General features: G+C 42.7%; 1 protein-coding gene across 3 annotated transcripts in view; it reads right to left on the minus strand.

The window, feature by feature from the left end:
* SKAP1 (src kinase associated phosphoprotein 1) overlaps positions 1-23,986 on the minus strand; it is a 250,306-nt gene that overhangs the window by 196,317 nt on the left and 30,003 nt on the right. For all 3 annotated transcript variants that reach the window (XM_006023279.1, XM_025203752.1, XM_014519786.1), the window contains exons 3-4: positions 21,843-21,868; positions 896-1,012 (exon numbers count right to left, since the gene is read on the minus strand). In XM_006023279.1, coding sequence (XP_006023341.1) covers positions 896-1,012; positions 21,843-21,868 — 143 coding nt within the window. The remainder of the gene's footprint in view (positions 1-895; positions 1,013-21,842; positions 21,869-23,986) is intronic.

Here is a 23,986-nt window from a genome sequence, read left to right on the forward strand (position 1 = left end):
ACAATGCCTAAACTCTTTTCACATGCTGCAATTAGCGACCAGCTACCAGATCAACCTTGTTGTCAGTGTTACAAAACCATTTATTTTATAGCACGAATCAGTACAAATTGCAGGTATATACTGCATACCACACTTTGCAAGGAAGATAACTTCATAATCACAGATATTACCAGTGATATGATTCCTTACCAAATAAAACCTCATTTTTCTTAATTTGTGAACTGTACCATGGAATGTTTGGATTTCAGCAATGGGTCATACACCTGTCATTGCTGGGCTACCAGTTGCAAGTGGAGGCAAGTGTTAGAGATACTTTTATACCCAGGATGGCCCAGTGCAAAACAGCAAAGATCTACTAATTCTTCAAGAGCCTTCAAATCACCACAGAGTACATCTTCTGCCTGTTTCTAAACCCAAATCTAGAGTATCTGTGTTTCCTTGGGAAGAAAATGATATTCAAATAACTATTAATTACTCCAGTGCCCAAACTGGAGGGATCCTTTTTTCAGATGGTAGAAGTTCAGCCCTTTCTGAAAATTAGGTCCCCCTAGGTGTTTTAAGTTTGATACCCAAGAACCACTACTCCACTTTCAAAAACTGGCCATTTGACCAAAGTTTGCTGTTTCACCATAAATCCAGAGTAAAATGAATCAGTACAGTTTACACTTACACCACAGATGCAGAGTTGTCTCTTTAGCTTTAGAGTTACTCAATTTATTAGAACTTGCCCTGGTAAATATAACAGTTAGTCCTCAACACAAAGCATAAGCTGGACAGAAAGCATAACTTCAACACTGGAAGCACAACAAAAATAGAAATGACAGCAGGCCAAGGAAAAATACAGTATATCTCCAAATACAATACTGAAAATATTTCACAGTCAGAAGTCACTTACCATCATCTTGGTAATCTGATGGAAATGATGCATCCGATACCATGGAAGGGGCACATGTCCAGCTCTGGTTGTCATCAGAGCTGTCCTGTGCATAACCAGCATCCACTGCATCCCCTCCTGGAGAGGGAAAAGAAGAGGTGAAAACTTTAACTAACTTTAGCTGGATCAATTTATACTCCTAGGGGACAGGCCAATATCACCTGATGGTGCCAGATATCCTTCCTCTGAAATATACTGCAAACTTCAAACGGGACTTTAGCAGACACAAGAACAAAAATATTATTTGGAAATAAAAACGTACATCATTTGCTTAATGCATGCTTACAATTTTGGGGAATTTGTTGTGCATATCAGTGCTACTGTTTCCTCTGTATGTAAAATGGGTGTTATGATGTCCACTTCACAGGGATGTTAACCGCCTTACTTCATATATGAAAAGCTTTGATAGACTCAAATGAAAGGTACTAGAAAAAAAAAATATTGTAAACCTGGTTCCCGATAATGGCACACTATCTTGCACACATGGACTGAAGCAAAATTTGTGTGCGCACTACTGTAACTGTGTTAGATTTTGTCACACTGTCTGGAGAGCATAGTTGGTCAGCTAAGGACTTTCTGCTACTGGTTTAAGATGGGAAGTGCTCATTCAGATGCTATAGTGATGGGTGTTACTAAAAAAATGTTCAGATAGATGGTGCTGTAAAACAAGCATCTACCCAGGAAGAAGATACCAAGAGAATTGGTTGCCAACAGGAGAAGTAAAAGACTACTTTAAATGTGCTGTACGGACACACACTGCTCCCCCCCACCGAATAGCAAGACAAACAGGGCTGCAAAAGTCTTTCAACACATACCAAATGAGAAGTGGGTTTTCATTTTATTTTAATATTGACTCAAACACTAAATTGTTAAAAAACTAGAACTTGTAAATTTACCTTAGCAAGTAATGGAAAGGTTAAGCCTGGTGATTTTAAACAAAGTGGGGAAATCACACTAAGGGTGTTGAGGAGAAAAGTTTACCTCTCCAGTCCCTCCAACAAGCACACACAACCAAACGCCATAAGCATCAGATAAATTAACAGTTGAAGAAAGGAAACCTAAAATAATATTTAACATGTACTTAACACTTTCTATCATAAAGCTGTTGTCCAAATACAAATATGCAGAGTAAGAGTAAGGTTGCATCAACACCACTTTCACAAGTGGTTAAACTAAGCCATGGAAAAGTTAAAATAGGAATTGTCCAGACAGCTCAGCACCTGCTGTCAAGGTCATATTTCTAAGAGAGGTCATTCCCCTCTCCAGTACAAGACTATTAAGAGTTTAGCATCTTGGGTGCTGCTCTCTCTTGAAAGTCCAGCCCCTAAATGTCACAAGAGAGCTGCTTGGTACAGAATGCCTTGCTACCATTATAAATTTGGCCTTCTGCAATTTATCCAAGGCTGGGAGGGAAACAGTATCACATCTGGGATTAGAATTTGGGAGTCCCTGGTCCTTTGCTCAGAAAAGGCACAACTCTCAAAATCAAAAGAGGCCATAAAAGTAGCTGACTATTAATAAATCTGTTTCTATAACTATTTACTGCCATGTCTTTTACCAGTCCTATGTGGTTTCTCACAGTAAACACATGCAAAACATGGTGTGGAGTGGAAGCATAAAGGGACAGAAAGGAAACTCAAAAGATACGTTTCTGCATTTATGAATTGCAGCATTCATTAGGAGTTCAGGAGCAATTAATGTCATACCAGGGAGAAAAAACTGAACGACAGGTATCATAGGTGGCAGAGCACACACTCATGCACTGTTTGCCTCTGGCAGCTGCCAAACATGGTTCCAAAACTGAAGAGAGGTGGTTTGGTTGAATCTGTCAATCTGGCTATAGTCTTAACAATGCCCCTGACTACGTGACCTTGGAGAAGAGGTTCCAGCCCTCTGCTTACCCGTCTATAAAGGGAGGCAATACTTGCCCATTTTAGCACATTAAAATCCCTGAGTTTTTAACACTATTTGTCATACCTTTTGAGAGAACAAATTAAAAAAAAGAAGACTGCTACAGCAAAGATTTCTAGGCAAAGCACACCTACATAATGTTCCTAGTAATGAACTACCTTCCTAAATGCTGTGCTGCAGTATAAGGGGTTTGACTATTGCATCACTGCAGATACTTGGTGCATATGCCAGCGTTACAAGACAGCTACTGTTGAGCCCACTCAGGCCCTGATTTGTTAAAGGAACATTTTCTTGCAACCAAACCAAAGCACGCTATTAAAAAAAGCCTTTGGAAACAAGGTAACAGGTGTTCTGTTATAATGAGATACAGGTGCAGCATTATTGTGATAACGAGCAAACTGTTTATGGGTTCAGGATACTGGGAGGCAGCAAGGCATGGGGCACCATTCTCACTGGAAAGCAATGCACTGCGCATCAGTGCATCACTGCAGTAGACTACCTGGAAAAAAAACCAAGGGCCCAATCCTGGCACTTATACCCCGGAATAGTTCATTATTACATCAATGTGTTTACTAACATGAGCAAAGCTGCATGATGGGGGCACTGATCTGTTACACAACAGGCTTTTGCAGACTATTTAATAAACCAGTGTTGCATCCAGAGATGTACAGCAGCATTGTTGCTAGATGTGCATTCTTCCTTATTACAGGCTCACATTCAGGCACCGAAACATATGCTGGATTTTCACATGCATGTGCAAATGGGATCAGACAGCATGACCCAGTCACATATATGCACAGGCTCCAGGGGCACACATGCCCAAACTCTAAGGTTGTAGAAATTAAGACAGACTCAAAACCAAGGTTTCCCTTCATTTCAATTCCACGTTTGTTTCCAGGAAAAGTTTAAAACCAGGCAATCTAGCACTGAGATTCAGAGAACAACACCCCTCAAACCCACATAAACATTCCCCCAACCCCTCTTTTCCCCCAAATACAAAACAAAGTCAGTCTCGGTCCTTTCTGTTTGGATTTGCATTAGGCGATTGAAACTTCTTGTGCTCTAATCCTTTTCTCCATAAAGTTTATGGAGCAGCAACAGCTAGTTGAGTCCAAGCAGAAAAAATAACCAACAACTTGTCAGGGGCCAAGCTATTGTTCTGAATGAAGAAAAATCTCATTAGCCTTTAATGAAAACACAGGGAATAAAAACCAAATAGCACAGAAGCCCCAGCAAATAATTACCCTGCACCTGACACAGAGCTGCTCTATCTTCCTACTCAAATCCTCAGTAAAATTCCCCAACTTATCACTCTTTGGAGCATGAACAAAAGTTAAGATTGACTCTAAGAGATAGAACAATAGGGAGGCCATGAGCTGAAGCTCTCCCCAGGAGGTTTTGTGGTACAGTACTTGGTTGTCACCGAGTGTACCAAATACTACACCTTGTTTCTGATGCTTATGGCACAGGGAGAAAAGGAAAAAGGAAAAGACTCCAGCAAATCACACCAGCTCTTAGCTGCCTGACACTGTATATAGCAACAGTTCCTTCTTTTGCAATACAAAGAGGGGCCCAAAGGTGTGATGTGTAATTAATGGAGAGATCATGCATTATACATATTGATTCAAAGCAAACTGGTGGGGGAAGATCCTTTCTCCAGCGACTTGTATTGTCAATGGCTAGAGAGTGAATGGCGATTCCAAACTCTAATTGTAGTGACTTCAGATAGAAGCGTGTCAGTTCAGGTTGCAATCAGTTACTTTGGGTCCCTGCTGGAGAGCAGGCAGAAATCACCTAGGCCTGGCATTAACAGAGATGCAGTATCCAGCAGATCCGCCATATTAAATGTGAAGGAAGGTCAATAGGTTTTTAACTGGTAGTATTAGAAGAGAACCTGAATGAGACATGCATGATCATACACCCTTGAGTGTAAGCATGCACAGCATAAGGGAAGAGAGCCCTGAATGAATCCAAGTGAGGTATAATGAATGAGCAAGAAAATACTCCAAACTGGCACTTAGGGTATGCTTCTATGCAGACACCAGATTTGTCCATCCTACAGAGAGTGCATAAATAAACATCTCATCAGGAGGGCACACTGGAGCTCACATCTTTCCCCAGATACAATGTTCCCTGTACGTTTGCAAGTATGGGAATGAGCAAGCTGAAAATTTGAGCCTACAACACATTACTGCACCCTCCCGCAAACTGTGACAGGGAGGCAGCACAGTCTCGTAGTCAAAAAAGCCTTGTACTAGAAGTCAGATGTTCAAGATTCTAACCCCAGTCTTGTTACAGTCTTATTGCATGACACAGTAAATGGCTCCATGCCTCAATTTCCCTTTCCATAAAATGGGTTAAAACACCTGGCTTGAAGATGCACAGATTCAAAGCCTAACTGTTGTGATTAGGACTTCAGGAGCCAGGCCCCTGGTGCATGCAGCTGTTCAAATGCACCCAAAAGAAAGAAAACCTTTCACTGCTCCTGCTATGTTTTTTAATCCTACAGTGGTTCTTTGCATAAAAAGCAAAAACAAATGCATTTCTGGCACATTTGGGAAGAGGAAGAATCTCCTATGTAAGTGAAGGGGTTCTATAGTTAAAAATGTATTCACATCTACAGTAGATTGTTAAGAGAGCTACAACTAAAGCTTTTTTTGCATTCCCCTTCCATAAAAGTCCTTCCTAGGTACCTGGAGTTTCATTAAGTATCTTTTTAGGATGTAAGAAAAATCAATACTACCCAAGTTCCATTTAAGCTTTTATGACAAACTAACTCATGCCAACGAGGAAGTAAAATCCCTGACTCCAGTTAATATTCAAGCGCCTGTAGGAAACAAAATTCCTACTTTAATCTAATGAGTCGTCAGTATCATGCTACAAATAAAGGTCTCTGATCCAAATCCCATCTGCCTTCATGCTCAGCAGTGTTAATATCTCCAGATTTTCAGGGACTAATTTAGCAATAATGCACTTCCCAAAGCAGAGCAGTGGAAGTATTGTCAATACTATGGTTTAATATCCCTTATTACAATCACTTGCCTAAATTATTGAGCATCACATAGAAATACATTAACACAGATGCACCCACACATGTAAATGTTATTCACATGTAAATATATTATAGCCTCACATTTGTAACGCTGTAGTTAAAGCTCTGTCAACACTGCCATTATAAATTATATACCTTTTTGAACACATTTATGTACTAGAAAATGTCTGATGTTTCCTACTGAACATCTTAAGAGGCTTCATCAGCTCCTAAATACCCATTTGGATTTGCGTGGTTAGTTCTTCTGATTAATGTGTGGGTAGTGAAGGTCTCTCCTTTTTTTTTCCTGAGATACACCATGGTGTTTCCATCTCTATTCACATGCATTTCTGATATGTTCATCCCTATGATATCTAGGTGTTATGCTTGAAATCATCAGTCTGCACATTTTGTCCTGATCTTTTCTTTGTGCATTGCGGACCACTCGAACACTGTAGCAGATACTAATTTTTCTCCATTCCTACTAACAGAGCTACACAAATAGATTAGTAACAATAAATAATAATAGTAAGAATAATGATGATGGTAAACAGGACATCTGATTTGTATACCTCAAAATATCATCCAGTATTGTAATATTTTTTGTGGTGGGGGGGGGGGAAAAAAAAAAAAAAAAAATCAGGTACAGAAGGTAAGATGACTTGCCTAGCTTCACACAATGAGCCAAAATGCCAAAAGTGGAAGCAAAATCTAGGTCACCTGATACTACATCTGATCAACTGGCCAAAAACAGCTCACCAAGTTAGGATCCAACGCAAGCTGAAGTATCTCCCAACATGTAGAAGGAACCTATTTATCAGGGTTTTAAAAGTGGTGACCCAACAAGGTCTTGGCTGGCCGACAAGCAAATTCAATCCAAGACTAATTCTATGCATTCAGTACTCAGCTTTGCCAATAGTATGTAGTAAAAAAGCTAATTTATGGACCAGTAAAATGCCACTTATGTTCAAAATAGCCAGAAAGTGGAAATACACTAACATCTGAGTATTATTTTCCAGAATGTTCATTGCTACAATGCCTGGGAATTCTATAAGGGAGGGTAGCCCTGTTGAATATTCATGAGGCAAGAGGTAACTCGTCCACAATTGGTTAGCAGACTGTCAAGTGATAACCAATTAGAAAGTTCCCTCTTGTAGAATAGGTTCTTCAGTGATGCAATAGTCATCTTTGGCCAGTAGGGCGAGCTGCAGTGTGCAGCATCACCTTCCACTTGAAAAAAACCCAACAGCACACACAAAACCCCACCACTACCTCCCATACAGCAATAAAAGAAGTCAACAAGATTTTAACCCTTTCAGAGCCCGATTAAAAAGAAAGTAACAAACTTCCAGGTATTAATAAACCAGCCAGCTCGTAGCAACAAATATATGCCAGACAATGCTCCAATGATTGGGAGTACTATATCAAACAAATAGCCTGCGAAGGAGAAAATCCCAGCCCTTCACATGAGATACAAAATTCACAATTGTTCTTGACCAACTGGGGTGGATCAGAGTAGTGGAAAGGGTCCCAGTGTTTACTGGCTCAAAAGCAATTCTTATGCTGTAGTCTGAAATAGCTGACCTTGAAAAAAAGACAAAAAAAATTAAGAGGGCAAGGCTCAAAAGAGATGAAGGGTAGTTCTGGATCTGTCATGTGGCAAAACACACACTTAATGACTAAATAAAAACAGAAGGCTAAACCTGGGAGTTACTGATTTATGAGGTCTTGCCTTTCTGGATTCCCACCTTTCCTTCCTCGCCCTCATCTGTCTTCATGCAACAATTTTTAAAACTTTAACCTTGCAACACATATGTATAAAACAACCTTCCGGTGATTTTTTTTAAAAGTGCAGACAAGATATTTGTAACAGCAACCTATGTTGATAAAACTTATTAACTATTCAGGGCATCTCTGAGATGAGCCATTTCCAATCAAATTAATTCCCTGATATATTTTGGGATAGGAGGAAAAAAAGAACATAGAGTGAAAAGCAAGGAAGTCTGGACCCTAGACTCCTCAACAATCTCAGGAAACTATATTGAAAAAAAATGCCTCTCAGTATTGATGTCTGTATCAGACCACTCCACACACAGATTCTTCTTGCCAATCCAGTCCCCCCTCCCCACCTTTCCCAATTCCTCTCCATTTTTCCCCCTTGTGTTTTATTCTTCAAATTCCCTCTTCAGCCTTGTTTCCACTTCCCAGGTTTTCTGGTTTGCAATTTTTGCCACTCTCCTACTGTAAATTCTGCCTCTCAAATGGGCAGCAACTCCACAGGGCAGAACACAGTGTGTCAATCCTACTAGAAGTGAGCACAAAACCTATGGAGTGGAAGATTCCCATTAGGTATAAATAATTTGTGACCTATTAACTTAATCAGTGAAGGGCAGAAATGGGCCCAAGGCAAACCAAATGGCCAAGCTATCCAATACCTTGTATTTATACCTACTAATAAATTAAGCTTCTGTACAAAGTAGGTATGATCTCCATTTTACAGATGTGGAAACGGAGGCATGAAGGAGGGTAATGACTAAGTCTTCAATGAGTCACTAGCAGAACTGGAAAGAGAAGAAAACTCTCCCAGCTTCTAGGCTGGTACAGGCAGTCCTTGGACTTAGGACACAATTGGTTCCTGAAAACCATGTCTTAAGTCGAAACGTTGTACCTCGGAACCAATTTTCTTATAAGAAACAATGTTATAAATGGGGGATTGGTTCCTGAACCAAGGCCTGATACCCTATTTTCACCAAAAATACCCCAGAATTTTGTACTCAATCAATTATAGATGAGTAATATAGCTACATTAATGTGTTTATATTGTAAATAGCAATCGTATTGAAGTTTGCTGCGTCACTTATCTCCCTGGAGAACATCTGTCCAAACTTCCTTGGACACTTTCTTTAAGAAAGCAGACAAGACTTCAGAAAAACCTGCAGCCAAGACTCCTGAGAAGACTCCAACCAAAAACCTTTCAAAAAGTCCAGCAAAGTCACCTCAAAGAAGTTCTTCCAAAACAATATGATTACTATTTACAATATAAACACATTAATGTAGCTATATTACTCATCTATAATTGATCAAGTACAAAATTCTGGGGTATTTTTGGTGAAAACAGGGTATCAGGCCTTGGTTCAGGAACCAATCCTCCATTTATAACATTGGTTCTGATGAGAAAATTGGTTCCGAGTTGCAACGTCTTAAGATGGGTTTTCAGGAACCAATTGTGTCATAAGTCCGAGGACTGCCTGTAACTCGAAACATTGTAAGTCGAGGACTGCCTGTATATTAGTTCATGCTTCCTTTCCTTACCCCATACTCAATTTTTCAGCTTGGATTCAGTTAAGGAGGTGTTTCCTTTGTCTGTTTGTCCTTCCGTGACTAGTAAGTCCACAGCAACTCCTTCATCTCCCCCAGACTTGTTCCTCTGAGCTGTCTGACATCAAATCCCTCTTCGCCTTTATGGAAAAGTCTGCTCACTACTGACTTCTACAAATCCACTCTGAATTCTTGCCTGCTGTAGAATTTGGTGCATCCAAGACTGGAAAGAGGATGATGTGACTAAGGCCTGAAGTACCTGAAAAATGATTTCTGTGAATATAATCACCTCTGGGAGCCAACACAAACCAGAGACATTTCACCCATCAACAGGTCATACTCCTCGCTGCTTCCTTCACTCATGAAAAAAGCAGTTAATCTTCTATAATCTTCTATGAATGCAGGCAGTGATGCAACCTGCATACAGACACTGTTTTGCTTTGCCTTTTGAAAGTCTACTGAAAGAAAATGGGAGTGGGGGTTTAAGTTGGTCAGATAATAATCATTTCCAGATCAGCTCTTCAATCTTAGCCTGGGACCTCAGAGATACTATGGACAATAAATAAATGGTTCTGCAGGCTAAAGGATACCTTGAGCCACCATCTTCAGTGTTTGCCCTTGGTTGACTTAATAGGGCAAAAACAACTAGCCCTGTAATTAGAACTCAGGAAACAATTCTGATGATGAGGTGCAAGTAGCAACAAAATCCAATTAGTTCCCTCCCACACTCCCCCTCAAAGGGAGCTTACTGAGAACTCCAAACACTTAGGGATCAGCTTTGTTACACAAGAGTACATGCCAGAATACGTGCATTTACGGCATGTAGAACAAGGAGGCCCCTAAGCACTACTGTAAGTTAAGTAATTATGTCACAGTCCCTTTTCAAGAAAGAATCACATACACAGAGGTTACCATAGTTTGCTACACAGAACCAGAAAAAGCAAGCATACTGAAAAATAATAAAGTGACAGGAAAGGGAAAATACCCATTTCTCCCTGAAAGCAGAGCTCATGGACTAAACCACTTAGAAAAAATTCACATTTGCTAGAAACAGAAATGGGCCAAACCCAAAACTCTACCATGGGGCTCGGAGAAGTTGGGACTTTAGATTCTCAGGCTTAATGCTAAATAGAACAAGAGTTACAGAAATAAACAGCACTGCTTTTCCCATCAACTATGGTCATTCTGCAGAATGGATTCAGTCACTCATCTCGCTCTTTTTTCTAGGGGCAGTGTTTTAAAACCTGTTAACTAACTCAGAGCATTTACATCCCTTTTCAAAGTCCTAGGTTCTCTCATTCTAAGATTTTACATACCAAGCAAAGGCCCAGGTGATATACTATGTGAACACTATGTCATGCTTCATCCCCAGTAGGGCAGTTTCTTCAGTGCTCTTCTGTTCCACATGAGCACGGTATAATGCTGTGCTTTGTGTTCATCTAAGCACAGTGCAGTCACTCTAGAGATTTCTCCATAAAACACCATTGCCTTCCTATTACATGCACAGGTTCAAAAGACTCACAGAGGGTTCATTTGAGAAGGTTCTCCGTATTTCAGGCAATTTAGAGCTTAACCTAATAATTACAGTATTTTATTAACTGACCAAAGGGAGAGCAATAGAACTTGTTAATATTTAACTTACTGGGATTCCCCAAACTGTTGTATATTTAGCATCTTTACTGACATTTTTAAGCCTTCCATTTCCTAGTATATCCCTTGTCCTTTAAGAAGTCATGCAACCCTCCCAGCCACTCTGGAGAGGATTATAATTGAGAGGGACAGAGAGACCCTGCACAGTCTACTTACCCATGCAGAGAAGAACTGCAGGGAAAACTGCTTCAAAACACTCTGCTTGCCTAACACAGTATAATATTTTAGGGTTGTTGGTTGTAGCCATGCTGGTCTAAGGACATAGACAGACAAGGTTCTTTGGAGAAATGTGATGTCTTTTATTAGTTGGAAAAAGTGTTGTTTGTAAAGTTTTGGGCACAACCCCAAAAGAAAGGTGTTTGTGCCCAAAAAGCTGCAAGGAACAATTTTTCTAACTATTTAGTTGGTCTAGTAAAAGGTATCACATTTACCCAAAGAACTTTGTCAGACAGTATAATACTTTAATTTGTATTACCATCATATCAGACACATAGATCACATCTCCAGTTCATTAGGCACTATGTAAACATAGAATAACAACATAGTGCCTGCCCCGAAGAGCTTACAATAGTCTCCTCCATTTCAGCTAGACTGAATTACTTAAACACAGTTTGGTCAGCAAAATAGAAATTTGGACAGGCATTTGGTAAGCAAGATGAAACAAATTCCCATAGGCTGGGAGGGGTTTGAATTCAAGCCTCTGCTTAAAAAGAAAAACAACTTGTAATAGTAGGATGCTTGTGATGGGGGTTTAGTCCTGAGGGTTTTATTTTCTATGCCCCCTAAACTGAAACGGTGGGTTTTTAATTGAAACCCACCATTTCAATTTTTCCATCACATTACGGCAAGGGGCCCAATCCTTTTGTTTTTTGTTGGAGCTGGAGCCTGCCCGCAGCCCAGGGGGAGAAGGGAGTGAGCTGCCAGTGGGCCAAGCAGCCCCTGAGCTGTGGGGGGGCCCTGGTCCATCCCTCCGCAGTAGCGGCACCCCCTGGGGCTGCCTGGGCAGGCTGCTAGCAGGCTGGGTGCTGCCCTAGCTCAGAGGCAGCACCTAGCCTGATCCAACTCTTCTGCGAGCCCACCCAGGGAGCAGCACCCGGTGGGCTTCCAGAGGGTGGGCTCAGGGAAGAGTTGGGTTGGGTACACCCAGCCTGCTAGCAGCCTGCCCAGGCAGCCCCAGGAGGTGCTACCACCATGGATGGAGGACTGGGGGCCCCCCTGCAGCTCAACCCTCGCTGCAGGAGAGGCTGGCTGGCTTGCCAAAAAGGACTGGTCCCCTCGCTGCTTCTGCCTGATCCTTTTTTTCCTGTGGAGCTTGCCCACCTCTCCCATGGCAAGGAGGTGAGCTGACAGCTGCATCGTTGCAATTTGCAACGTTGCAAACTAAACTACATCCAGATGTAGTTTAGTTTGCAGCAATACAAAATCATCTAAACCCCCCAAACTGGTGCACGTGTAATGTGTGACACCATTAAGCCACACAAATTACATTTATATCACGTGTACATAGTGACAGCTGTCACATGTACAAGTACCCCTGATGTTGAACTGATGTTATAGCCATGATGGTTCAGGATGCAAGAAAGGGGCAGGAGTTTGTTAAATAAGGTATAACCCACAAAAACTCTTGCCTCTCAAATACTTGTTCTATGATTTCATGTCATCATTAGCCTAATTCTGTTCACACTAATGTTTAGAGAGTTTTAACACAAACTTCAGAAGCGTAACAGGTGAGCTCCTCTTGAGCACTTTATAAAAAGACCATCTTAAAGCTACTCATCTTTGTTAGGTCTTCCAATTATATTATAAGTTCTGTTCAGCTTCCAGAGTTGTGCGACAGCACTAGAACCTAATCTCTCTTCAAAAGGAGTTTCTAACCCTTGGGATGATCTTTTTTTTTTCTCCATACCTACACAAATGCACCCTAGAAAATTAAAAAAAATCATGCAACAAATAAAAGGGAATCCAAGAACATACAGTTATTGCTTCTTCCCCTTTGTTGAACTCAGTGGCTTAACAATTGCCCTTCATTTAAGATATCTGACAGAGACAGCCAAGTACACATTTCTGTCCAAAACAAGGCAAATGAAAAATTGCTCAGGAACTTGCATGCTTTGAGCAAAGGGACTTTGGTTGAGCACTCTTTTGGAAAGAGAGAGTTTTGTTGGTAGATAAGAAAGAACTCAGGAACAGAAGCAAGAAGGCACGTGGGCACTGAGAGAAGAAACTGTAATATAGCTTGAACAGCAGTGGTGCCTAACTCTAGGAGAAGTCTTGATACTGGATTTTGGAGCTGGGGTGCTGGCTTAAAGAGGTTGGAGCAAACAGGGAAGCTGTGTCCATTTGTTTGAATTCTTCTATGCTCAAGACAGCAGGATGTTGCACAGTCTTGTAAACAAATAGCAGACCTCTGCTTCAGGAGTCCCAACTCCATCATCATTTTTCTTACTAAATTTAAATAACTTAGGAAGACTCCAAATTCTTGGCTAGTCACTTGGGGTTAGAAGGGGTAACAGCAAATTATATACGTTAAGTGTTATGAATTGGGGGGGGGGGGAGCGGGGAGGCTTGACTCCAGTTTAAATGCTTACAGTTGAGGTAAAGCAGTGTGCAATACTGCTAATTTCACACCATGACACAGTGGTAATAGTTAAATAGATGAATGCCATAAAAGAGATCTATTCCATATGAAGTGTTTCTGAGAAAAGTATTCTGTTTTCACCTACAGTAGTTGCCTGCCTCCAAAATCCATGCATGGTAATTTATGGATCAGACCATGCAATATTTATATAAAGCAAAGCTGCTTGGCCTCCCAGTGTTTGAAAAGATACCAAAACAGGGGGGATTTTACTGCAAAAATATTTAGCATGTATTGTCTTTACATAGATTAATTTGCACTAAGTGTAACACACACAAACAGACAAAGAAAAGCATACTCAAAGCTGCAGGAAGCAAAGCCATACAGCTGACAAAGGGAGCTGTCAAAAATGTTGATATTAAAGATTTTTTTTTTTTTAAGTTAAAGAACATATGTCCTTGTGTATGTTTTATTTTTCATTAACTAACTCCCCCTCCCTCCCACAGACACACATCCCTCCCCACCCACATCCTGGACTTTATAAAGCATTCTAACAAAACTTTTCAGGGGTTTTTTTTTTTTAATCTCTCTGTGTTATGACGTTTTAAGGTTTGTAACTGGCACTTATGTTTATAAAGAAGGGGAATTCCAGGCATGGTGATAGGATAGATATTTTAACAATACATTATAAATATTGTCAATTCAATACTTTTTTCCTTGCATTTTCAAACACGTCATAAATCTAGGCTGGGTTTCTGTGTATGAACCCTGCTTACAACTGTGCTGGAGCCTTTTGGCATGAAAGCAAAGAGGGTTTTTTTATAAATAAAACTTAGTAAAATCACTATGCACTCCATTAATTCAGGAACACTCTGCCTCTGCTTCAAAGGGAATCCTTACAGTAAAGACAGTGTTTCTGCAGCTTTAATGATTTGCTACTTGTACTTGTCATAACTACATGGACCAAATATGCGATACCAGGGAGCAGTGGTCAAGGAAACACACAGTTCCATCTCCCATCCAGCTCCGCTTCAGTTCAATTCAATAGATTTGAGGCTTTATATAGAAAACTACTTCATAAATCTAACACTCCAGGCCTTTGTATCATGCCAGTTAATGAAAGGAGCTGCATGTGTTCCTCAAGTATACATACCTCATACTTTGCTGCAATGTCCAACCCAGTGAACATTCAATGACCCAGAAAAAAAGTGTGCATTTGAGCCAAAATAAGTAGGGTTGATATGGGTAGAGTGATAATTCATCAAAATGGTATATACTATAAGATAAGTGTCCTGCAAAAGACTTTCCACAGCTATGTACCTAATCCTTTTATGGAGCATGATGTGGCCTAATATTTAAGCTGCACTTTACACAAGACGCTCCTCCCCTCTCTTTTATGAAATACCATATTCTTCCTTGCTTTTCTTCAAAGAAGAACGTTATTTGTGGTTAAGGACTGGAACTCAGAGAACACAGGGCTCAATTTCTAGCTCAGCCCCACAGATGCTTTGGGGTCCTGGGCAAGTCTTCCTGTGCCTCAGGTCCTCATCTGGAAAATCAATCTTTGCTTTCTCTCACTTTTGTATCATCTACTTCATCAAAAAATGTTTTAGGGCAAGGACTGTCTTGGAACACACCTGTACAGCACAGAGGACTAGGGATTTTAAAATTTCATAGATTTCATAGACATCAGGGCTGGAAGGGACCTCGGAAGATCATTGAGTCCAGCCCCCCGCCCAAAGGGCAGGAAGTCACCTGGGGTCATAGGATCAAAGAATCATCTAAATTGATTTTGGGGAGAAAATGAGGTTTAATGGATTATCTGTTTTTGGTTTTTAAATTATTAAAACTTTAATTAAAATTTTCAGCAGATAAATTCAAAGTTTTCTGTGGGGTATGGGGAGAAAGAGAAGGTTTTTCCAGCAGCTTTACTCACCGCAATTTCAATGTATAATGTACTCAGAAGACTAAATATTTTCTACCTGCCTTGATGGCAAGAGAATCAACATGTTGGCTGGGATCATTGTAAGTTCTCTCACAGCAGTTTGCTGCAAGCACAATACTGAAGCACTTAAATTGTAGGAAAAAAGAACATGCCTTCAGGTAGAGAGGATGTGATGGATGATGACAAATTTGCTCCAGCACATAACTGCATTAACACTTTCTATTTGAGAATCTCAAAAAATACTTTACCAACAATTAACAAACTTACTCCATAACAGCTTTCCACAAATTAAATATCTTTTGGTTTCCTCACCCCATTTTGTAGATGGGAAAACTTGAAGCCCATGAAAGAGGCAAAGTTACTCATACAAGGTCACTCAAAACCAGCATTAGAACACCAGTCTGGACTCCCCATTCTATTCTTATGTTTCATATTTTTTTCCCCGTCTCTTTACCTGTCTCCTAACTCTCCCTTTGCACTGATCCCACCCTACTCTTCTCTTCCCAAATGTTCTCCTCCCATGGATGAACTCTCTTCATTTAACTCTCTTCCCCCAGTTTCTTCCTTACTATATTGAATCCTAAATTTCCTTGCAGTACCATACAACGGCCTGTTGCCGCTCCCTGAGACCACTGGTTTCTGATACGCTGAAGCTGCTGTTGACTATTTAACGCAAGGAAAATGTTCAGAGCAGGAGAGAGGGAAGGAGAGGCGACAGAAACAGCAGAGAGGAACTTTGAGGGAGAGGTAAACTGACCAGCATCCTGTATGTATTTTCACAGGCACCTTTCCATGGGTCTATTTCCGCAAAGGAAAAGTTATGGCAAGAGAAGAGTGTGTGCATGCATGCATATGTATAAAATATGTATGCCTCTATAGAATGCTGCACATTCACATCAGCCCCCTGCAAGGAAAAGAAAAGCTGTCCTCCTAGTCTAAACATAGAGCACCCAAGTATCTTTTGGCTGATTATATGTCACTGGAAGGTACAGTGACCTACATCAGTTGGTGTCAGTAAATTAATCTAGTGGGACTCAACCTACAATTTCCCCTCTGTTCAGCGACATTTTCCACAAGTTACTCAACTGCCCAGCCTAAGATTACTAGCAGATCCACACCCTAGCCGCAAGGTCTAGCCTGCAGGCAGTGATTTATATGAAACAGGTTCATTACTTTTAGCCTGTCCACATTAGAGACCAACAGGGTTGGTGACTTGTGCACAAGAGAAAAATCTATATCAGCCCTGCAAAAGTTCTAAATGTTTCTCAGACTTCAGATGTTTTAGCTACCTTCTTCCCATGTGTGTCACAAGAGTGTTGCTCAGCATCGTTAGGAAAACATTGGAAGTAAAATATGGCAGAGAGGAGCTTCAAGAACAGTGAAGTTTGGCAGGCAGGAGCCCACTGCTTCTTCAGACTTAGACCTTTCCGTTCCCAGGACCACTATTTAAAATGCTTTGGGGATTCTAATCTGGCCATCAATTGGATCATCCCATTGCTTCTGAAATATTTTACTCAAATATCCAATGCCACATTGTGAGACTTTAAAAAAAAAGTAATTATTCCCATTCTGCAGCTAGACAAACTGAGACAGAAGGGTAAGCACCTCTCAGAGGTCACACAGTATGCATGGAGTAGAAATGAGAATAAAACCCTCCTGATTTCCAGTCCCTTGCTCTAATCACTAGAACCCACTGCACCTTAAAGAGACATATTCATACCTTCCATAGAGGTTTCCAGCCAAGGACTCTGAAGCATTTTTACAAACATTATAAAAGGCTCCCAACTCCAAGGTAGAATAATTAACGTCAGGGGTGGGGGGAGTGCTTTAATTAGAGTGGTTCCTGGTATTCGCTTTAATTAAAACGCCTCTTTGTCATGTGTATTAAGGCCCCATGGGTTTAAAAATGGCCACAGGACGCTTTATCTAAACCTCATTCGATGAGGTTTAGATAAAGCGCTCCAGTGGCCATTTTTAAACTCACACGACACATCCAGACAAGCCCGCACGTGCCTCTTGCTTTGGCTCAAAGCAGTTTGAAATACAGCAAGAGGCACACTGTGAACAATAAAACATTCCAGAATTTGATACTCGGATATCCAGGTATCTAAATAAAACAGGGGAAACAAGTGGGGCAGGGCATGGCCCCCCAGTTAACCCAGAAGCCAGTCCTCCAGAAAGATACTCTGGTTTCTGGCCAGAGCCTCCCTACAGTGCTCCTGCTGCTCCAGCACATGGGGTACAAACCCTTAGCGTGCTGGGGCAAACAGAAGCTTGGCAAGGATCAGGGTGCTGGGTGCCGTCATGGGTAAGTGAGGACGTGGGGGTGGTTATGGGTATGGGTGGGTGTGAGGAGTGCTGGGGTTATGGGGAATGGCAGGGGCGAGGGGATGTGCGGTCTGTGGGTGGGCTTGTGGAGGGCTTGAGCGAGGGCTGCCACACTCCTGCCTTGCCACCCACCCCCCACAGTGCCAGCAGCAGCAGCCAGCACAGCCATGCCCCAGCTGCAGGCACACCCAGCAGTGACGCGGCACTGTGTGACCCAGTCTCTGTACATGCTGAATGGACCAGGCCTGGCCCACTAGTGCATGGCTTTGGACAGGAACAGGAAAGCCATGTGCTAATGGGATGGGCCAGGTCTGTTCAGCATGTATAGAGCCCAGGTCACACAGCACCGTGTCGCTGTTGGCTGTGCCTGCAGCCAGGGCCACAGCTGCACTGGGTACTGCCGCCAGTGCCATAGGGGGTGGGTGAGGCAGCAGGCATGCGGTGGCCCCCACTCAAGCCCCGCCACAAGGCATGCGGCGGGACCTGACCCGGCCCAGCCTACTAGCGCGCCTTTGCACAGAAGCATGCCTCTGAGGCACGCAAGTCCTGTGCAAAGGCGCACTAGCTGCATGGTCCGGGCTGGGTCAGGCTGGTGGGGTGTGTTTTCCATGAAGCTGAGTCAGTGACGCATGGCCACAGCGCTATGCCTACAACAGGATGTGGTGCATCGCTGACTGAGCCTCATGGAAAATGCACCCCGCCAACCCAACACCACCCAGGCCATGCAGCTAGCGCGTTTTTGCACAGGAGCTGCGCGGCCCAGAGTCGTGCCTCCCGCTCCTATGCAAAGGTGCACTAGCATGCTGCGCCAGGCCAGGTTCCACTGCACACTTTCTCCATGCACACACCAAGGGTCTGGCAGGACAGTGTCTTGCCACCAGAGGCTGGACATGGCCCGGTGTGACACCCAGTCCCCGAGAACAGTGCAGGGCCCTGGGTGACAGCCCGAGTGGCCCAGGGTTGCCTGAAGGTGCACAACCCCGTATTGCGTCGAGCCAGACCCGTGACGAGCGGCACGGGTGACGTCAGGTCTGAGGAGGCCAGGGCTGCGGTGCACTGCTGGGGGCTCTGGCCGCAGAGGGCCCTGAGCACCCAATGGCTGCTGCTGCGGGAGTGAGCTGTGGGCCCTGCAGGGGGGGAGCGGGAAAGGGGGCTGGTGCCCTGAGGGAAGTAAAAGCAAACATCAAAACATTTAGATATTTAGAATGTATTTTATTATGATGATAGAGACACTGGTAGTCTTCCAAGTTGCTTTAGAATTGTAAATATATCAATAAAACTTTGCCCAACTGTCTGTCTCGCTTTAATGGTGGAAGAACATAGATTTTAGGGTATTTTGGGAATTTTTTTTTTAAAGGAATTTGGGAATTTTTTTTTTAATCAGAGATCTTGCAATTTTTAAACAAGGAACACCAGAATTCTTGCTAGTGAGTCAAGGGGCAGAACTCAGGCAGAGGTGCCTGCTCAGGGCTGGCAGCTGGGACCCAGCTGGAGGTAGCTGACCTCCTGGCCACTTGGGAGCACACCACACTGAGAACATCTTCCAGGAGATAGCTGCCCAGATGGCAAGGCAGCAGTACACATAGCAGTAGTGCCGCCCAAAGGCCAACTGCGCAGCCACAGCCCGCTGGCAGCTGGCACAGAGGTGCAGATGCTTCTGCTGTGACCATGCAGTCCCCATCCGGGTCTGACAGGTGCACAGCCTTGCAGCAACATGCTGTTGCAGGTGGCAGCAGGTCATAGCCAGGCAGCAGCCTCCACTGCCAAACTGCTGCAATGGGTAGAGGGTGCAGGGAACTCTCAGTTAGGGCTGCTGCAGCAGACCAGCTGGCATAAGGGGCTAGTGTCCCCAGATACCAATTGGCCAGGCCCCAGAAGCTCCTGAAAGCAAGTAGACCTGATCTACTTGCCAGGGCAGGTTTTTATACTGCTTGGGCCAGTACAGGTGCTGGCCCCAGGCTCTAGCTCCCCCTGACTGCAGATCCAGGAGGAGCTGGGCAGGGTTATTTTGCATTTGTGTTGCTCCTATATGAGCTGCTGCAAGCACACGTGCCTGCATGTGTGGATGTGCGCACAGGGGCTTATATACATGACTATGAGGCCTTGCTGCAGCGTTCCAATTAGAAGGTGAACCAGCATGTGTATTGGCAGCCACAAAGATTAAGATATTTTCCCCAAGATCATATTAAAATTTGGAGTAAGGATTAACATATCCAAGAGCCAGTCTATTTTTGTTTTTGTTTAAATAATTAGACATTACTGCCTCTTTAATGCATTTTCTCAGGTTAGTATCAGTTCCCCAAACAACCAGGGGCCAGATTTACAAAGATATTTAAGTGCCTAGAGATCCACAATATAAATCCCAGGAGCCACATAAGACTTCTAAAGCGAGGCACCTAACTACATTTGTATATCTGCCCCTTCATTGGCCCTGGTTCTACAAACGAAGTCCTACTAATATAGTGACATCCTCCAAAACAATAAAAGAACATGGAATAGTTGATAAGAATAAAAGCAGCACCTCCCCCCATGCAAACACTTTAAATTACACAAAGTTCTCAAAAAAATCTAATTTTGAGTCCTTTTGTGTGTTCTAATCCTCTCTCTCTTTTTTTTAATTTTGAACACAGCTGTCTGTTGTACTTTCTCGAATGATGCCAGATGCTGGGTTCATCAACCAAACACATGAAAACAATGGTTTGAAAGCAATTAGAAGCACCAAGGCTGCACTGCGGCTCATATTAAAATGTGATAACACTGTTCTAGTGGGAATTGTAGCACTGCTGCATTTCTGACATTTCTGTGCTGCCAGACAGACAGGATGTGTTGGAAGTGGGCCCTGATCGAGGAGGTAACATACTGGAATTTATTTCTGAAGCAAATGAAGGATTAGCTGAGTTGGAACACTCGCAGGATTTTTATAGTGGCCTCAGCTCCCATCTTCTTTGAATGTTGGCAAATCCTTCTGCTTGCATTCACATATCACAATAATCATATAAAAAGCCCGCCCCCCCACATATATTTGTAGTCTTGTAGGATGGAAACAGCCTGGATCAGAGATGAGAACTCCATTGTGTTAGGGTACTATATTGGTATATCAGGCACAATTCCCCTGGTGATGAAGTAACCAGTACTGTTGCTTCCAATTTGAACTCCTCCCATCTCCTGCCCAAATTAAGATTATTTACATTATGACACTATGAGGGGAAACCCTAATCCATGGTCAGGGTCCCATACTGTACTACTGTACATAGAAAGAGAGCTGGTGTCCTAAAGAATTTATAATTTGTATATAGATAAATCAAACAAATTAATTTGAATGAAGGGAGGATGTGAATTTAAAAGCACAAGAACAGTTCTATGTAACAGCACATTTATGCCAGAAATAAGAATGCTTTGTTCCTATTTAGCTTAATCCCAATTCTCTTTGCACCCATTGCACAAAACTGGCATGCCGAGTTCTGTCCCCACCATATCTACCTTATGAGAGTAATCAGGATTGTAGATTTCCTAATAGGTAAATGCTTTTTCATGAGATAGTGGGTAGTTAGCCTGGTGCTCAACCTACATCACCCAGGCAGAGACCACCAAGTAGTGACAAGCACTAAATCAACTCAGAAGATGAGAGGGGGAAACCCCCCCCACAAACAAACCAAAAAAAAACAGAGGCCCAAAAAAGCAAAGTGATTTTCTCAAAGTTATACATCAGCACTGTGAATGGAACCCTGAGTTCATGGCTCCCAGTCCAGTTCCCTAACCATTAGATTGCTCTGCCTCCAATTAAAAGGTAACACTGAACAATTTCCAGAGGCCACATTACCTTATCAGAAGTCATTCTTAGACCGCACCAATGCAGGGATAAAGCATTTAGGTGAGCACCACACACTTTTGGGAACCCTTGTCCAAAGCTAAGGAAAAAAGAACCATGACTGGTCCCAAACAAGCTGGACCCCAACAAGGATCTGGTCCCAAACAAGCTGGACCCCAACAAGGATCTGGTAAGGATCTGCTAGATCCTTACCAGAGTTTTCCCACCCTTGCTCCTACTACCTCCATTTGCTTGTACTTGTTTAAACCTCCTCTCCCTCCCAACCTTCAAATCCCAACTCCCCCCTCAATAAATAAAATATTGTCAACAAGACGCACTCACCTCGGGGCAGAAATTCCAAGTGGTACCTGAAAGACAAAGATAACGGGTATAAACACAAATTAGTCTCTCAATTATTTGTTCCGTTTTCATGAACAACTGACAGATGGAAGAATTATGCCAGACATGCTGCCAGGGATTCAGTTAATGTCCAAACTGTGCTTCTTACAACAGAAGCCTCAAGAGAAGCTACAGGACCTACAGATGCTAATTGGCCGTCTTGAGATTCTCTACTGCATAAAGATTTAGCAGCAATAAAGTATCTCTCCCCACCCCACAGTTTCAATTCCAGGGGTTGCCCAACTTTTTCATAATAGAAATGTCTTCGTCAAAAGCAAGAGGTTTGTACAATTTCTCACATCAGTCCCACAATCCCCATCTTGCACCTTCCTTGCAATGACTGCAGTCACATGAAAAAATAAAACAGAACAAACCTGAAGTATATGAAGACTACTAAGAAAACTAGATGAATAAACTCACAGGACAGAAGCTGTGCCTATGTTGGAGAAAGTTTCTTCTCTATTCTGTATATAAGCTGTTTATCCCATAAAGCCTTGCCTACAGTGTGGGGCTTAACCTTTAGTAAAAGACCAAATCTCTCCATGTGCCTGCAGCTCATGTGCATGCAGATCTCACACAAAAACTGGATAACAGTTTTTTCACTATGTTCTTACTGTTTGTTCTTCTTCAGCCTCACACAGCTAAGGTTTTCCAAGAGCCATCCAAAAATTAGTTTCCTTAAACTCCACACACCCAGCACTTTGGCTCTCTTATATACTGGTTTTCTCCACCCGTTTCTCCACTCTTGTTCTATACCTTCATTTGACAATATGGGAAGGCATTAAAGCTGCAGCCCCAGTCACGAGCCCCTCCATTCATGTAAAATGCAGCAGATAAGATGCATATCCTCTGCTACATATTTCCTTGTTACTCCACACATACTGTTTGTATTTGAATAGTGCCCAGAGGCCCCAGATTCAGGCACATTGCACTAGATACAGTGCAAACACAAAGAAAAAATCTCTAGAGTTTGCAATCTGAATTTGCAAGATGAAAAAGAAAAAAAGGATTAGGAAAGTAGATTTGCAAGCAGATTTGCAAGTCAGCAGAGTGCAGAGCTGAGTTCCAGGTGCCTCAAGTACCAGACCATCTACCAGACTCATTTATCTTACCTTCTTTCACCCATGCTTTGCACAATGCCAGGGGTTGTTTCAAATAAGAGAACAATATCAACAGCAATTTCAGAAACATGGGAAGTCATTTGACCCAACTCAAAGCAAAGAGGTTTCATCAAATAGCTTGGCTTTGGAGGGCAAGCCACAGAATGACCTACTCATAGGCAAAATGTTTAGTATAAAGGGTTGGGTCTATCAGATGTCAGTGGTAAGAATCCAGTATGTATGAATCCAATCAATTTGTTTCCTCATTAAAAGCTTTCATGAAGAAAATGATTTAACACAAATGTTCAAGCAACTGACACTGATTAATTAGAAAACAACAACAGAATCCTGATTAAGGGCATAATATTTATTTCACTCCTTTGCTTTGGACAAAGCATATGAGAAGGAGAAATTGTATGTAGAGAAACAGGCCCCAACATTTAAATCAATGATAAAAAGCTGCTGTATAAAATTGGAAGGCACTACGCAACCTAGTCTTATACTCTGGTATTCTATATCCACCTCTTCAGCCAGCATCTCTTTGGGCACCTCCAGATGAGCGCGCACGTGCCTCTTGCCCCGTCTCAAACCCCTTTGAGGCAGGGCAAGAGGCACATGCGGGAATGAAAAAATGTTCCCCGTGCTGCAAACTTGCAGAGCGGGGAGAAAATTAGACCACTGGATATCCAGGTCTAAAAAAACCGCTCCACAGAAGAGTGGAAAAAGCCACTCACACCGAGCAGGGTGGCTGAGAGGCCCCAGGGCCGGAAGGACCCGGCTGGGTCCGGCACACGGTCCCTGCGTGCCGTGCCGGGTCCTGCTGCCATGGCTCAGAGCGCCCAACTACTGCTGCTGCTGCTAGAGGTAAGTTATAGGCCCTGGGTGGGGGGGCTGGGGCCCTCCAGGGTGCCTGGAGCCCTGGGCAGGGGGGCTGGGGCCCTGTGATGGGGGAGGAGGGGCATTCCCTGTGCTGTTTGGGGGGGGGGC

The sequence above is a fragment of the Alligator sinensis genome, unplaced genomic scaffold, assembly GCF_000455745.1.
Source record: "Alligator sinensis unplaced genomic scaffold, ASM45574v1 scaffold520_1, whole genome shotgun sequence".
Taxonomy (NCBI): Eukaryota; Metazoa; Chordata; order Crocodylia; family Alligatoridae; genus Alligator; species Alligator sinensis.